At 30.3% G+C, this 18,723-nt stretch overlaps 1 protein-coding gene across 2 annotated transcripts; it reads left to right on the top strand.

Moving 5' to 3' along the window:
* The first annotated feature begins 2,390 nt into the window (after positions 1–2,390).
* On the top strand, positions 2,391–12,099 carry LOC129312491 (uncharacterized). Of its 2 annotated transcripts, XR_008593595.1 has the most exons (4): positions 2,391–2,519; positions 6,840–6,953; positions 7,106–7,166; positions 12,039–12,099. XR_008593595.1 is itself a non-coding variant. In XM_054955132.1 (2 exons), the coding sequence occupies exons 1-2, from the start codon at positions 7,158–7,160 to the stop codon at positions 10,723–10,725; spliced, it is 360 nt and encodes a 119-aa protein (XP_054811107.1). In that variant the 5' UTR covers positions 7,004–7,157; the 3' UTR covers positions 10,726–10,934. The 2 variants fall into 2 exon arrangements, 1 of the variants encoding a protein (XP_054811107.1); XM_054955132.1 differs by lacking the exons at positions 2,391–2,519; positions 6,840–6,953; positions 12,039–12,099 and adding an exon at positions 10,375–10,934 and having other exon boundaries at positions 7,004–7,166.
* The last annotated feature ends 6,624 nt before the right edge of the window (positions 12,100–18,723 follow it).

Genomic DNA, 18,723 nt, shown 5'->3' on the forward strand with positions numbered 1-18,723 from the left:
ATTTTTCAAGAAAAAAAAGAATATAATGGTGATATTTAAAAAAATATTTACCATTCTCAAAATTTCAAAATACCTCTTATTTTATATAAAAGCCAATAACTTAACCCCAAAAAAAAAAAAGGAAAATAAGGTTAGAAGGTTGAGACATTACATAGAACATTAGAAAAACATAGGTCCCATTTGATTATTAAGATGGTATGGATTAAAAATAATAATACAAAATGAACTAAATTATTATTTTTTCTTTTGATAAGTATAATAAAACTCATTCGCATATACTATAAATGTAAAAATAATCATACCCTCTAAAAATATCATGAATTATAATCATCAACTTTATAAACTAAATTACCCCTATCTTTTATTAATGCAGTTTACTATTTATTTTAATCATCTCATTTGTATGTTTACTTTTTTAGTCAATTTCACTATTTTTTTTTTAATAATCAAATTGAACCATACATTAGAAGCTAATAACCGGCCGAAAGTATCGATCTCCGACCTCTCCAACCATCTCACGTTGTCGTCGATCTTCTTCATTATTTTGAGGTGGCAATTGTGCTTTAATTCTTTGAACAATATCAGTTGGGAGCAATACAATAAGGGAGAATTAAATTCAGCCTTGTTAAAAAAATTAATCACAGATAAGGATAAATAAAAAATAAATTGTTATAAAAATGAGAACATGACTTTTTTTTTTAATAGGACTTATTGTTAATACTTATCTGTAATTAATTTTTTTAAAAGAGCTGAATGTGATTTTTTCATAAATTAAGGTCTTCCACCATCCACGGTCCTTCAATTACTGCACATCAATTTACGCATCTCATCAGCTGCTGCACAACTGCATTTTGGACAGTACATGGCATCATCCATCAACCATTTATCTGTCCAGGAACGTGTCTTCTTTGCCATTATCCAACCTTTCAAAAACTAAACCGGATTGGCAAATCAGAAAAATCAACTGATCATGATTTTCAATTTTTCATGATTTAATACTACAATGATGTCATCATAAAATAAAAATCATATTTATATGTGTGTGTATATGAATAAAATATATTAAAAATATTGATAATATCATTCACAATTTAAAGTTGTTTGCACTTTTCGCATAACATATTAAGTTTTAATTTTTTTTTTTCATTTGTGTAGGATTTTTTTTAAATTTCCTTATTTGTCTTTTAAAGTAAATAAGTTTTTTTCCTCTACAGTTTATTTTATTTACCCATCATTATTTTATTTCTTAAATACATTTCCCGCTCTCTTATTAATAAAAGGATAGTTTTACAAGTTTACAAAAAATTAAGATTGTAAATTATATTTAAGAGATTTTAGCAGTATATGTAATTTTTCTAGAAAATACATTGTAAGTTGTGAAGGAGAGAGTATACATATAGTTCGGAAAAATATTTTATAATACTAAATAGATGAAATTTATATATATATATATATATATATATGTACATATATGTATGTATAAAAAAAAGATCCGAGCAAGTAGTAATTAAGTTGGACATGCTTTAATGTAATATGCTTTTTTTTTATTAGAAGAGCATGAAACAACTACTTTGATCTTATTTATAAGGTAGAGGAAAAAAAATTTAGTCCTATTTATAGGATAATTGTCAATTTTCAATGCTCATCTTTACATTTTTTTTATTAGATGTTTTGAATAAAAATATCAATAATGAGATTCAAGAATATTTATTAGGGATAAAGGTTGAAACTTAGTAAATTTTTAAAAAAAGTTAATGAGATTTAAGATTTCTCTTAATTTCGATAAAACATGTTGGAAGTGACTTATAAATAAAATTATAAAGAGTAACTATCTAAAATTACAAATGTGATCTCCTCTTTACAAAAGAGTATACATATCGCTAGAATTTTTTCCAAAACATTCTGGCGTAGACTTGATGTCTGGCTAATAAAAAAAATGTTATGTTATATGGGTGTAAATATAAATTTACTTTGTGATTGATGATGATAATGAGAGAAACAACAAGAAATTAAATCTCAAAAATAAAAATATTAAAAATAATAATATATAAAATTTTATTTAATTAAAATAATATTAATATAATATATTTTTATTGAATGGAATATAAATGATATAACGAAGTAGGCGTTGATACAAGAATTTCTCTTTCTCAATAGCAAATTATTGAAGGAGCAACCTTACTTTTGTGCCAAGGGTCAAATTATTGAGGCACGGACCCATTTATTATAAATTGTTGGGAAGCAGACAAGCAGTATCGCCGTGGTTTTCTAATTGACAGGCCAGCTGGCACGCGTATGCGAAGACTTTGAAGTTGACTCTGTTGATCTCTTTCTCTCTTTTAAATCTCACCCTTCTTCATTTAAACCAATCAATCTCTCAGTTCACAGTTCTTCCCCCATTGTTCTTATTTCTATGCTCTTGTTTTCTCTCACAGAATTCATTTCAGTTTCAAAACAAACATATGGAAGGAAAAACGGAGATTCCTCTATCAAATGGTTGAAGTCTCAATGAAGAAAAGGTAGAATCTTCTCATTCTCAGCATCTTACTATGTTTTCGCATCTCATGAATATATTCTCATTATGTTTAGCTTAGCTGTATACGGAAATCCAAATCAATTCAGCTGATTGAATTGTTTAATGGGTAAGCTAGTGTCTTGATTGATTTAATAAAATGATTGGTTATGACTAATTTGATACAGTTCGATTATGATTTAACCATTAATAGTTGAACTAATGTCTTGATCAGTTTGGTTTTCACTATCTTTCTTAAAATATATAGATTAAAAAGTATTTAAATTTTATATTCTTGTTTAAAGTTCCAATTATTATTAGAACTTAAAGCATCCCTTTTATATATTTTAAAAATTTTAATTTTAATTAATTATACAATAATAGCCTTCATAAATTTTAAATCCGAAGTTATTCTACTTATTTTTTTGTATAGTTTTAAGTAATTCTCATGTTTCTGATTTTGCAAATTTTTTCACTTTTTAGGGATTGCTCAAGTATTTCAAATCTTTTTTCTGATTTTACAATTTTTTCTTATTCAATTTTCAATTGTCTTCTACTTGATTACCCTTAAAACAACTTATATATATATATATATATATATATATATATAATGTTTTATTAATTGATTCACATGATTAGATATAAATACAAGAGGCTTTTGCATATATAACTTATGTTATAGGACCAAACCAAGCAAAAACTTAACATTTATTATATTTTATATTATGGCTAGTTTATATGTTTGTCAATGCTATACATACTGTTGTATATTAATGATAAAATTTTTATAAATTTTTAAAATTTCAATAATAAATTTCTTTGTATATCAATAATAAAATCCTTGTCTATCAATATGAACCAGTCATACTCTTTAATTTTCAAAATTTTGGTTCATATTTTTTGGATACAAGATTTTATTCAACTAGTGGGCCAATTTATCCTAAATACTATGTTGATCTCATATAGAAAACTTTAGAACAAATTTACATAAGAAGAAATTGAATTTTATGCTTTAATTAATAAAATTATTAATTTTGTGGTTAAATTAATATTACTAAACATGAAACTTATGTAAAATTAATTTGAATTTAAATTGAAATGGTTTATTTTTTATAAAAAAATTGAAACGGTTTTCTTAAACTTCGATATTGATTGATTTTAATTCGAATTATGTTAAGGGGCTTTGTAGATATAACTTATGTTATAAAATCAAATCAAGTAAATAGTTTTACACTTATTATATTTTATATTATGATTGGTTTATTATATTTATCAATAATATGACGTATATTTTTAAATTTTTATAATAAATATTTTATATATTAATGATAAATTCCTTATATGTTAATATGAATTGGCCACACTTTTAAATTTTAAAAAATTTAATTTATATTTTATGGGTACCAAATTTTTTTCGGCTGGCACGTAAGTCAATTTATCCAAATATTACTTATTTAGTGTGGCTTTTGTATTAAATCTAATACTGAGGTGGCATGCCGGGAATTCAACTTTAAGCCCAACCCTGCATATATTAGTTATAAGATAATCTATTATACGCATATTTTAATTAAAAATCATTTCACATTGGCATACATATATATATAAAAATAAAATTATCTAATAGGGTTAAAGGACAACTTTACCTATAAACCCTAAACTCGTTTTTAGCGTAATATTTTCTTTCAACTTTAAAAAAACTGTACAATGTCACCCCTATCATTAAAAAAAATTAATTTTGACTGTTAATTGATATGATAATTATAAAAAAGGACCCAAAATTAAAGATAAGGACCTAAAAAATTATTTTTCTTAGTCATTTTCTATAATTTTTTTGTCAAATTAATAGTTAAAGTTCATTGTTGTTTATGGTAGGAGCAATACTGTTTTTTAAAGTTAAATGTAAACATTATATCAAAAATGAGTTTGGGATCATAAATACTCCTGCACCTATAGTTTATAGACAAATTTGTCCCTCAGCACTATCTAATACGTGACCTTGATTTATTTGGAAAATATATTTATCTCCCCAACGGCATTACATTTAAAATAATGTTCATAAAAGTTTTCTCACAACTTGATAATGATTTTGTTTAACTTGAAACCAATAATTTTAATAATATAATTTCAAATGATTTTTAATTGAGTTTTCCATTATTCTCAACTAATCTTTTTCGTATTTACAATTGTGTTTGTCAGATAACAAATTTAAATTATCTTTAAAAAAATGTAATTTTCTTATTATTTGATGATAATATTTTAAAATTTCATTTTTTATTTTAGTTAAAAAATTATAATATTAAATTTCTTTCAATATTATTTTCAAGAGAGTTTTCAGTTGTTTCCAACTAATTTACAACTCTGATTTTCATTGTCCTAACTAAGCTATAATTCTTCCAAATTTTATAAGTGCAAGATTTATTTATTTAACTTTATATATTTATTGTACTTTTATTCAATCAAATTAAAACAATTGAATTTTTAATGTGCTAATAATACTAATAAAAAATTTTTATATATAAATAGTTTATAAATGATACACATATATTGATTTATTTAAAAACAATTATTTTTTTTGCCAACAAAACAATGATTTTAAATATATAAAGTTAAATATATAAGTTTTTTTCTAATATTTTGGGCAATATAATTATTTTCTCTCAGTGCGGCATCAAGTTTCTAACATTCATAACCATTGTCCTAATATATTTGTCCCTGTCACACCCTTAATAGATTAAACTGAAGGTTAAAGAATCAAGAATTAAGCAAAAATCATGGAAAAGAACAAAGACCCCAGTATTTTTTTTTTCCCCCATCCCGGGCTCAAGAACTAGATATTTGGACAATAGACTAAACAATTGTTCGGACGAGAAGGAAATTAGTCAAAAAAGAAAAAGTATAAAGAAAAACTCTTAAAAATAGTAAAATATTTTATTAGTTTTTAATTTTTTCCCTAGCCTTCACTCCGTCACTTTTTTCAGCATCCAAACCAAGCCTAAAGCCCGAGAAAGAAAATCTAGGCCCATGAAAACACCCCTTTAACAAGACCCAAGTCCAAAACCACCAAGAGAGTCAAGGTGGCACACTAAAATAATCAAAAAGTTAATATAGTTAGTATGAATCTGGCCTATAAATAATAAGGTCACAAAATAAATCTTGTTGTGATGGCCTTGTTAATGAAAAATTTGTAAATACTTTTAGAAGCACTTATTTGATCTAGAAGCATGCTTCAGCCTTACTGAGTTTTCGAGACCCAAACCCAACTCATCTAATTTTTTTTTAATGAAAAAACTATGTTAAGATAGATTTGACCCGTGTCTCAAATCCTCTTATAGAATTACTGCCCTATCTTTTTCTATAGCCTATATTTTAATCCAACAATTTATATAGCTTTAGCCAAATAGTTGAGATGTAATCTTATAAAATCACCCTTTAATTCATAATTTTATATATTTCTGATCAAGTATTAATTTTCAAGCATTTATGAAATTATATGACTGCAATGCGAATCGTCTTTGGCATGAGGATATTTGAGAGACTCATGGATTCTAAATCTTAAAGTAGAAAATATCCAAGAAAATTTTGCCTAAAAAACAATCAAGATAATTAAAGACACAAAAACGTGTGGGCCAGATTTCTGAAAACGAGTCCAACATAAAACTGGACATTATAACCCAATTATTCAAGCCTGCAAACAAATAGTTAACATTCTCACTATTACCCGAAGAGAGAAACATTCCAATTCTGACAAAGATCAACGCACTAAAAATATACCAAAGAGTTACAAGGCAATCCCAGAGTAATTTCATACTCGAGCCATCGAGTTGACGTGAAGTCCAAGTTAACCATCATAAGCTGATCCAAACAACAAGCGGTCATGCTTCAAGGTTCATAATTAAATGTTAGACCATAATGTAACATGGATAAACAATCGATCCAACAACTATCAATCAAGGGTTACAAACCAAACATAATACAGGAAACAAATTCATCAAGTTCATATACTTAGCATCATAGTACGGTGGTAAAAAATATAAAATAAAGCTAGTTCCAAATCTAATAAGACCATAATGAAGAACTACTTTTTCGGTTCCTTTCTCTTGCTTAAACCATCAGTACCTCCAAAATAGTTCGAATAATAATGGAAAAATGACAGTTAGATCCTAGTACACTGAATTAATAACAGTTGAATCCTCAACAAAATTTTGTATGAAATAAATTTTAAATATTAATTCAAACATTTACAAATGAAAATTTCTCTTATAATCTAAGAGTTATATTTACTTATTTACAATCTAAGACCTCCCCCCCCTTCGTTTTTCATTTACAGCACCTTTGAGGAGCTATTCAAATGAGGGAGAGAGAAAAACGCACAGCTCATTGTGCTTTGTACTTCTGATTGCAGTAGCTGAGTTCTTATTTTCCTCCATCTTTGTGTTTCCTGGTAAAGGTTCTTTGATTTATTAATCGACCACTTCTTTGTCTGATTTCCTTCTTCCTTCCTTCAATCTCAAGTGATTTACATATTTCTCTTCCCACTGTTGCTGTCAAACAACCATTTTTCTGAAGTTTTCTTCATTTCCGCACTCAAATTAGGGGAGAAGATTTGAAGTGATTGCTGGCCAAAAGGTTAATCATTTAAGGTCTAATGAAACAGGTATTATCATCACCAATTTTCTAATTGGCTTTTACATGTGAGAATAAACCTAGTGGCCTATTTGATATTCCTTTCTTCGTTTTCTAAGCTTCCACATATTTGAATTTATATCGTGAAATGGTAGATATGTAGTTTGGAGAAAGATTCGTATGTCTTGGGATTTATTCTATGATCATGATCACAAAGTGCACACAAACTGTTCGTCAAAATAATTGAAAGACACTCAAACTCCATGTTACTATATAAGTGTTAGAAACGTGGTTTCGCTTTTTGGAATCATTAGCTAAAAGGTTCGTCATTTGATTTAGACTATGTCGAAAGAAGATTGTAATATTGAACTGAAAACAATTGGATGTAAGAATAATGTCTCAGTTGAATGATGCGAATTGTCCTATAGTTATTGTATAAAGTTGGGTATAATTTCTCTGTTGACTGATATTATTGAATTTTGAGTTCAATAAGTGTTCTTGGAATAAAGAATTTGGAACATTATTAAAGAGATAAATATTGAAATTGAAAGTTTGGCTATAACATGGAATTCAGTTGAATGTAAAATAATTTTAATCTCTTTTCTTTGGACGGAGAATAAAGGATAGATATGACATGTCATGGTTATATTTGATCAATTGGGCCGTCAAAATTTTTTAGGGATTGTTGAGACAATAAGCATAGTTGTTCCTTTTAATATTAGGACTTCACAACATACAAGGGAGAAACTTTTACATGAAGGGCCATTAAAGGAGAAGCCTTTCTTTGTTACTTGTTTAGCAAGTAATGTCCCAAATATTTTTCTTACAGATAATATTTTTTAATCACTTGATATAATTTTAAATAAACCACCAATGTTTCTACAAAATTATCACATCCCAAAAATTAGATGTAACTGGTACGAGATATATGCATAAATATATATCCCTTAAGCCATGGTCAAGAAAACTTTAATCTAATGTTTAATATTTATTTTTAAAACATAATTATACTTATATTGAAATCTTTAACACCTTTAATAATTTTCATCTATAATAAATATTTCAATATTTTTGTAAAAATTTTAACATAACCTTCCTTATTAATAGAAAATTTCAAAATTCTACAATATAATATTTCAATCAAAATATTAAATCAATTAGGAGCAAAGCTCCTTTCACCCCACAAACAGAATATATAACAAAATAAAAAACTTAGCTATGTTCAGCCAACAAACAGAATATATAACAAAATAAAACACTTAGCTATGATCTATGTGGAGCATCTAAAATATGTTTACAAAATAAAATTTCATAATTAAATTTTATATCAAAGAAAGCTTAATCCTTAGTTCGCTCACCTTTAGTAATAGACTCCTCAATGTTCAGTAAGTGATTCAGTGTCAGCTATACTATCTAAGACCAAAATTATTTTCAATGAATAACATCCCAATAATGAATAATTGAACATGAATAAAAGAGAAATGTAGAACAATTATGCAAGTTAAAGAAACAATGATTTTTATAAAAATTAATAAATTTTGAAATAAAAGAGATTTTATATGACTTTAAATGAAATCTTGAACCATTTAATTTTCATATCACTATCACTTGCTTTCAAAAAAGCAAATAAATGAAATAAATAAAAAAATAAATAATTATAAATAAATTACTAATTCAAGCCAATGAGATATCAAATCACCAAATAATCAAATTCATGTTTATATGGACTTGTCAGAACAATTAATAAACATGAATACAAGTAAGTTACCAGACGTGGTCAAAGTCGCAAACAAATTTAAACATACAATCCATGAGAGTAACTAACCAGACGTGGTCAAAGCCACGAAATAAATACAAGCACAAGACCCACGAATAACAAGCGTGAGAATAAAATTCACGAAAATCAAACTAGCTAATGATTGATCATGGCACACCAAGGGCTAATAGAACTACCGTTAACAACTAGTGTTCTAAATAAAATCCCTTCTTAAATTCACTTTCAAACATGCGAGAAAATTATCACTTTCAAAATATAATTTCTCTTCTTCATATCAAACTCGCATGAAACATATAAAAACAACAATCTTTCTAAATATGAAAATTCAAAACTAATATTTCATACACTCTTCACCAATTTTCATAGTTGGCTTTATCAAATAAAGGACTGCTAAAATTTGTAAAAGCATTTTCATCAATATAAAAAGTATAGGTCATGATTTCAAGAAATAAAAATAATTTAATTAACAAAAATAACTAATGCAAAAGAAACACATAAATATCTATAAAATGTTAAAATCAATATTTTGATAAAGAAAATTTTTTAATATATAAATTAATTGGGATATTATTCACTTACGTGAAATGTTTTCAAAATTTGAAATTTTTCCCTTTTATCATTTCAACCGAATTTTTCGTCCTCCAAACATCCTATAAAATCATAATAAAATTTTATTGAATGTTCAACTAATATAATGGTTCCCTTTCAATCTCATCACCACCAATATCAGAGTATAATATATTTAAAACTTCAAAAATCAAGGCTTTACATTTTTTTAAAAAAAAAATCCTCATTTGCATTTTGTCAAACACCAAATGTGTGTGTATGTATTTATCATTTCTAACCCACTCAAAAAGACTCTAGCTTTCAAATATTTTATCATTGAACTATCCACCTCCAAGGATTCAATTAATCACATGTTATTGATTTCATGGTCAAATTTCCTTTTTAACTTTTAAGTTAAATTTCATAGATTAATAATATTTAGGCTAATTATACTTTCCACAAAAATTAGTAAAATTTTAAAAATATTTAAAATTAAGTTTAACTTTTTTTAACAAGCATTTTAACAAATATGTTATAGGTAATAATCTCTAAGTTTTATGTCTAAGGCCAATCTCGTTCTAACCAATTCTTCAACCTAAACAAGCCCAAATAAAAATCAATTTAGCTCAAAATTCTAACCCATATATATAAAATCAAACTTTAATATAAATGTAGAGCTTAATCTCCATTTCCATCTCCCTACACAGCACGGCAGCAGCAGATTTCCAGAAAAAAATTTGCAACTTCGACCACTCATTATTCATACGCACAGATTCAGCACAGCTTCGAACCACTAACACATCACACACACACTTAATTTCAAAGAGAAGAAGAGGTCAAAGCTTCTCGCTGCACAGCAAAAATAGAGCAGATAAACAAGAGGAGAGAAATATCTGATTCTTATGCTCAACAATAGCAGTTCATGAAGCAGAGAAGAAGACAAAAATCATGGCTGAAAAAGGAAGAGAAGAACTCACGATCTGTACCACAATACAGGGGTTCACGGCAAGCACCGAGCAGGGAAGAACGAACAGATCTCAGCCACGTCACAGTAGCGGCTAGCGGAGTTCCTACTCCCGTCGACTGCGTGTTGAACGGCGGAAGTCTGAGGTGGCTGGATCGAGGATTCAGAACTTTTGAGCACCAATTTTTTTTTTTTTTCTTGCTCCTCACAGTCCCTATGCGAGCCAAGATGAGGGAGGAAGAAGGAAGCCTCGGCCTAGCAGAACAGCGAAGGACTAAGCAGCAACAGCATCTACACCGGTAACGTCGAAAAAATGAAAAAGGAAGACGACGGATGAGTTTTTGGTCACTCAGTTCTGAAGCTTCTGGACCTCTCTGCTCACTCGAATGAAAAAGAAGTTAAGAGAGTAAAAAAATATCAAATGGAAGAGGGGGAAAATGGTAATTTTGAAAGAGGATGAAGCTGAAAAAAAAAAAAAAAGTCCCAAGCCTCCTTGAGTTTCGAGCTTAAGACTCATTAGATAGATGGCTACATATTAGATAGGTGGCTACACAGTATTCACCAGGCGAGCTCTTCTTCTTACCAAATTTGTTCTAAAATTAATAAAAATATACTTAAAACACTATATTATATATTATATATTATATATTTTATTTATTTTATTTTATTATTATTATTTATTATTTTTTTCTTTAAATTCTTGAGTTATTATAGAAATATTTTATCAAGGCTTGTTTATTCAAATTGTATCATTAACTTTCTTAAGGTTATCATTGATATTTAAATGTTGTGGCATTTCGGAAGAATACGTTTAAAGCTTTTAATTATTGTTCAGTTATGTTTTACCGATTTGTTTGTGAAAAAGCGATCATGCATGGAATTGGTGAAAACTATTTAGATATTAGTAATGAATTTTCATATAGAAAAGGTTTTATATTCTAAAAGATTCTTGCAAGCTTTCTATACTGGGAATGTATTTTGTATCTCAATAGTGATTTGATTCATTGCATTCTTGAGGATGGTTTTGAGCGGACGATATACAAAATATTAGTTGCAAACGACAATTTCGTTAGCCCTTAACATGTTATGATTAACACCTAATTAGTAGGGTTATTTGGAGGTACTTGCCTCATGTGACTGCCAACACACTTTAGAGTGAAGGGATGCATATTTGTGAGCATAATACTCAATTTATATTTGTGGGTCTAGTACTCATATTTGTTTCTGTGACTTTAAGCCATGCTTGATTAGTTAGTTATTTTTATGAATTGTATGTTCATACTTGTTCCTTTGTTTTGCTTAAATCCTATTTGAGAAATCAGATTTCAAGAATGTTTTGATTTACATTTTATAGACAAATAAAGTTTTATTTATAAATTTTCTTAATGATGTTTATACGATGATTCTATCCTAAATTTTCAATCCATGATGTTCATAGACATAAAGAAAATTTGATTGTATATGTTATGGTGATGTTTCTTTTCATACAATGGTACAATTAAATATATTTTTTTGGGGATTTTATTACGAATTTATAGTATTTTTCATGTAATTTATCCACAGTTATTTTATTTATATTTTTTTTATAATTTCTTATTTTGGGATATTATTTACAGGCAAATATTTTTGGCCTCATATATTAAAGTTGGATTTTCAGTTTCGTTGATTGATTATTGAAGGTATGTTCTGTTGATAGCCTAATAAGAAACTTCTAGGCACACCCTGTCTTACCATTTCGATTATAAAGTTTTAAACCTATCCTATATTGATTTATATTCAAGTTTAGATAAGCTGCACCTATTTTATAGGTAGGATCCTTGTCTTGTTATGTATTTTGGGATTGTGGTGATGTAAAACTTTTAGGAGGTCAATTTACATAGAGAATTCTACTTAAACTTCTACAATGAACTTGACATTCTTAATTAATCATATAATTAAAAACTATGTTGGGTGGCTGATCTTTTACATTATTTGTGAGTCTATACAGATTAATGAACATTTCTAGATGTCAAAAGCTTCAGCGATGTGGTTTACTCCTAAACCGGGCAGGTCACAGTCAAAATTTGGGATGTGACATACGTAAAAGACCTACATGCCTTCTCCTAAGCTTTTAAATGTACAATTTGGAGGATGAATTCACTTATATTCATAATAGTGGATACAATTTATATAGGGGAAGGGTGACAATATTTTCTGCTATTCAATCCCAACGAATAAGCAGCCATAAATGCTGGAAATTATGAAAAAAAAAAAGAAGATCCTATAAAATTAGGGATATGATTAGAATATGCCTTAGTGAGTGATTTGGTAAACAAATATGCCACTTCCCAGTTGGTTAATCCATGTTCTAGAATTATCAGACTTGAATCTATCTTTTCCTTTACAAAATATTAGTCTATTTTCACATGCTTTGTTCGATCATGGTATATGGAATTATCAACAACTCCTATGGTGGCTAGATTGTCACATTATACCTTCATTTGAGGCTTAACCTTAATTTTCAGTTTTGCTAACACCCTTCTTATCGATATTCCTTCACACATACCTAAGGCCAATGCCCTATATTCATCTCTTACATTACTTCTAGCAACCACAACCTGTTTCTTGCTTCTTCTTGTGACAAGATTTCCACATATAAAGGTGTAATACCCAATAGTTGACCTCCTGTTAGTTACAAACCCAGCCCAATCTGCATCAATGTACATTTCTACATTCCTAGTTGAGCCCGTCTTGAAGAATAGTCCCTTGCTAAGTATCATTTTCAAACACTTGAGAATTCTGAAAACAACATCCATGTATTGCTCTTAAGGATCCTACATAAATTGGCTCACAACACTAACAAGAAAGCTTATATCAAGTGTGATATGTGAGAGATATATGACCTTTCCTACTATTTATTTATATACTTCTTTGCATCCATCGATGTCCTATCTTTCTTGAACTTTGTCTTGTAGGTTGAATCCATAGGTGTCTCTGTTTAGCACCAATCATACCTATTTCTTTTAGTGACTCAAGCATACTTCTATTGATATACAGAGATTACATTTCTGGGTATAGCTATCTTTATTTCAATAAAGTTCTCAAGTTACTAAGGTCTTTTACCTTAAATTCTGCAAATAGAAACTCTATTTAGATTTTGTATACCTTCTTTGTTGTTACTGGTTATGGCATTGTCATCTACTTATACTATAACAATAGTGATCTTACCATTTCTTGCATGCCTTACAAAGAAAGTGTAATCAACTTGACATTGGTAGTATCTTTAAGCGTTTACAACTTTAGCAAGCCTCTCAAACCTATACTCTAGGTGGCTACTTCAATACATATAAGGACTTCTTTAGTTTGCATACCTTTGTTGGATTACTAGGATCCCTAAAGCCAAGTGGCAACTCCCTGTAGACTTCTTCTAAGTCACCATTCTAATATGCATGCATTTTTAATATCAAGCTAATATTAAGGCCAATCAAAGTTTTTTGCAAGAGATAAGAATTTTTATTGTATTAAACTTAGCAACAGGTGCAAAAGTGATACAGAAACTAAATGAAAAGGGATAATCTAATTTTTATTCTAAAACTAAGCAATGACAGGTGATCCTATTTATACTGCTAAGACTTTGAATGGAATAGACAAGTAAAAAGAAGGTTACAACATTAGCTTTTATTGGTTACAATTATCTTTGGGACATTTTCACTGTGATGTGAATGCAACAGCTCAAGCTTCCATTGCAGTAACTCATGCTTCCCTTTCATCTTCCCTAGGTTCAGTGGAACTTGCCCTTGAGTCAAATTTGGCATCATTGTTAATGTAATTATAAGCATTGTTGTTGATCTTTTGTACAATCTTGAATGAACCATCAACTCTTAGGAACAACTTGGCGTGTGGTTGTTTAGGAAAACATTCCTTTCTCAAATGTATCTAAACCAAGTCTCCCACATTAAAAGTTTGATATTTTCGATGCTTGTCACGTTAAGTTTTATATCTCAAGTTTTGCTTTTGTATTCATTCACGAACTTGTTCATGCAACTTCTTGATTTCCTTAATCCTTTAGTCAACGTCAGAACTACATTGCTGCTTATCAAGTGAAGGGGTTAAATCTAGTAGACTAAGGGGACAAGTACCATAAACAACTTCAAATGGATATTTTCTAATTGCTTGGTTGACAGAGTTATTGTAGGCAAATTCAACTTGAGCAAGGATGACGTCCCACTACTTCAAATTCTTCCCTAAGAAACTGTAAAGAAGGTTGCCAAGAACCCTATTTATAGCTTCAGTTTGACCGCCCGTTTAGGGATGACTGGCACTATTAAATTAGAGCTTAGTTCCCATCTTCTTCTATAACATCCGCTAAAAGTGACTAAGAAACTTCACATCATGATTAGAAGTGATAGTATTGGGAATGTCATGAAGATGAACAATCTCTTTAAAGTATAAATTTGCAACTTGAATGGAGTCATTGGTCTTCTGACATGGAATGAAATAGGCCATCTTTGAGAATTGATTCACGACTATCATGATAGAATCTTTATGTCATTGAGTTCGTGGTAAACCAAGAACAAAATCCATGCTCACATCTTCTCATGGTGCTTTTAGAACAGGCAGTGGCATGTACAATATCGTGTTTTAACTTTGACCTTAGCCAAATGACATATTTTGCATTTTTGCATATGCCGATTGACATCCTGTTTAAGCCTTGGCCAATAGAAATTCTCTTTGACTAGATCAATTGTTTTGTCTCTACTAAAATGACCAGCTAGCTCTCCATTATAAGCTTTCTAAATTATGGCCTCTTTTAAGGAACCCTGTGGAATGCATATGGTTTTGCCTCGGAATAAAAACCCATCATGTTTATAAAAATTGGTGGAAAGATTGATTTGCAGTTGCTTCCCACACTCCTCAAAAATCAAGATCATCCTGGTATAACTTTTTAACAAGTTCAAACCCAATAACTTTGGCCTGCATTGTTGTAAGTAACACATGTCGTCAGTTAAGAGCATCAACCGCGGAGTTTAAAGTTCCAACCTTATACTTAATAAGGAAGGTGCATTTCTTGAGGTTGGTATTAAACTTCTATTCTCATAAGGCTTGCAAAACTTTTCGTAAGTGATCTAAGTGTTCTTCTTGATTTATCAGGCGTATAAACGTGCTAGTGGCATTTGTCAACCCAAAAGGCATCACAGTCCACTCATACAAGCCATCTCTAGTCTTGAAAGTAGTCTTTCACTCATCTTTTGGCCGAATTTTGATTTGGTGGTATCCACTATGAAGGTCAATTTTGAAAAAGGTAGTGGCGCCATGCAATTAGTCTAACATATCATCGAGTTGAGGTATCAAAAATTGATACTTGATAGTAATCTTGTTTACAGCTCGGTAATCAATGCACATTCTCCAACTTCCATCCTTCTTAGGTACTAGAAGGATAGGTACAGCACAAGGGCTAATACTTTCTCAAACCAACCCTTTCTTCAACAACTTTTTAACTTGTTGTTAGACTTCTGCGTGTTCTTGAGGACTCATCTTAGAAGCAAGTTTATTAGGAATGACTATTCTTAGAATAAAGTCAATGATGTGCTGTATGTCTCGTATGGGTGGCAACCCTAGTGGTGTCTTATCAAATATCACATCTTGAAATTCATATAATAAGGGCATGACTCCTAGTGGATTGGTAGACTCATCGTTTACCTTAAGCACTAAAATGAAACTCATCATTTAGGCTTCAGACTTTGTCACCTTGAACTCCTCTTTGGTTATCAAAGACACTAATAGCTTAGATTGCCTTGAAGATTGGCTAATCTCATTGGGCGGTAGAGGTGCTAATGTGAACTTAACACCATCTTTTATGAAAGAATAGATGTTTGCACGCCCATTATGCACAGTATATTGATCATATTGCCATAGTCTCCCTAAAAGAAGGTGGCATGTATCCATGGGAACAACATCACATGAAACTTCATCACAATAGTTGTTTTTAATAGAAAAAGTCACAAGGCATTGTTTAGAAACCTTTACCTCATTCTCTTTATTAAGCCAATGAAGCTTGTAAGGGTGCAGATAGTCTTGTGTTAACAACTTCAATTTCTCTACCATATAGTCAGACACTACATTTTTACAGCTTTTATTATCAATGATAACATTACAAACTTTTCCTTAGGCCATGCAATGAGTGTAAAAAATGTTACACCGTAGTCAAGGTCCTTCCTTAACTTCAATTGTATGCAGACTTCGTCTAATCACCAATGCTTCACCCTGATCTGAAGGCATAACTTTTTTTTGTCATATACTGGATTAGTTATATAAGACTTAATCTTCTCCTTATCTTCTTTAGGTGCTTCAAACACTGCCCTTCCCTAATGGTGACAACCCTTCGGGTAGGACAATCTACAATAATGTGGTTTAATCCTTGGCATTTAAAGCATTTAGGTACTTTAGAGCCAGATTCTTTGGCGACATTTAGTGGTGGCTTGCAGCATAGTGCTAGATTACGCTTGCTTGAAGGGATGGACTATTGAAACTCCACCTTGCGTGTATATAAATAACCCTTGAAGGAAGAGGGTTGGAAAGATGATCTTTTAGGCATTTGCTTCTCAATACTAATGGCTAGATGTATTATATCATCAAAGGTCTAATATTATTGAAGCTGGACTGGATGGCTCATATCAATCTTTAAGCCTGCAAGGTATCGGGCTATTGTTTGCTCCTCTTTTTCTTAAATGTCACACTTCATCATGAGTTTTTCAAACTCTTTGGTATGCTTTTCTACAGACAAGGACCTTGGTCAAAGATTTTACAATTGGAGAAAGTTATCCTAGTGGTAATAGTCTGGTAGAAATTTCCTAGTAACTTAGTCTCGTTTTTTCACAAGTCTTAATCTTGCACTTCCCCTGGCATTCTTGCTTTTTCCTGATGCTTTCCCACCAAATTGAAGCATGTTTATTGAGTTTAAGGGCAACAATCCTAACTTTTATGCATTTAGAATCACCTTATATTCAAATACATGTTCAATAGTTTGAAGCCAGTCTACGAACTCATTTGGCTAGAGTCTTCCCTCAAATTCATGAATGTCTTACCTTGATGTCATTAGGACAAAATGGTTGTTGTTGAGGACAGCGGCGGTTGTTAGTGGATGACAAATTGCTACTTCCTAAATCTCTTTTAGGGTTTTCTCTGTTATTGTCTAACAAAGCTTGCTGCATTTCTATGGTAGCTTTCAACTCCCGCATCCTGTGTCTCATCTCTCCCATCTCAATCTCGTGCACATTGTTACGTCTTGGAGGCATTTGGTTAGATGTTGAGGCTAGGATAAGAAATTTCTAGAAAAAATCAAGGCAAAATGGAGATTTTAGTGAATTTGAGGGAAAATGGGAATATTGGAAAGGTTTTAAGAGCAAAATGGAAATTTTGAAAGGATATAGGGGTAGCATGAAAATTTTAGGAAGTATAAGGGCAAAATAGAAATTTCAAGAAGTATAGGGGCAAAATGGAAATTTTAAAAAGTATAAGGGTTAAAGTGTAATTTTTGGAAAAATTTAGGGCAAAAATGGAATTACAAAAAGTTATGTTTGACGAGGCAGGATGACATGGCAAACGGGACACGTGGTAGAATATGGTTGGTATGACTTGTCATTGACTAGTCAAAAAGGTAATGTGGCAGGTGACATTAGTGTCTTCAACCTCTAGCAGGTGCGTGGATCGGCGGCTATGGTGTGTGGGATTCCATCGATAGCGCGTGATGGTGCGTTATAGCATTTTCGACGATAGGGAACCTCTTGTTCTATGTTTTCAGACCTCCTAAGCACGATGGTGATGTTAGTTTCTAGAAAAAAGGTCTGGCTTGCAAATCGCAAAGACATTAGGGACCCCTCCTTTAAATCTTTCCTTCTTCGACCTAATCCCTCAATTCTCACCTTACTCTCTCACTCTTTGGACCAGTTCTGATACCAAAAAATGGCACAGGAACCAAATGAAAAGGGATAATCTAATCTTTATTCTAAAACTGAGCAATGCTACAGCAAAAACCAATGGTCTTATTTATATTGCTAGGACTCTGAATGAAAAAGACGAGTAAAAAGAAGTCTACAACATTAGCTTTTATTAGTTATAATTATCTTTAGGATGTTTTCGGGGTGATGTGAATGTGACGACTCATGCTTCCGTTGTAGCAACTCATGCTTCCATTTCAAAAAGTCTCTTAAAAGTCAATACCATGTACTTGGTTACATCCTCTCACTACAAGCCTAGTTTTATATTTATTAGTATCGCCATTAACATTGTATATTCCTTTGTAAAGACATACTTAAAGATCAT

The sequence above is a fragment of the Prosopis cineraria genome, unplaced genomic scaffold, assembly GCF_029017545.1.
Source record: "Prosopis cineraria cultivar Desert tree isolate PC_DT_omini unplaced genomic scaffold, ASM2901754v1 PC6, whole genome shotgun sequence".
NCBI classification, from domain to species: domain Eukaryota; kingdom Viridiplantae; phylum Streptophyta; class Magnoliopsida; order Fabales; family Fabaceae; genus Prosopis; species Prosopis cineraria.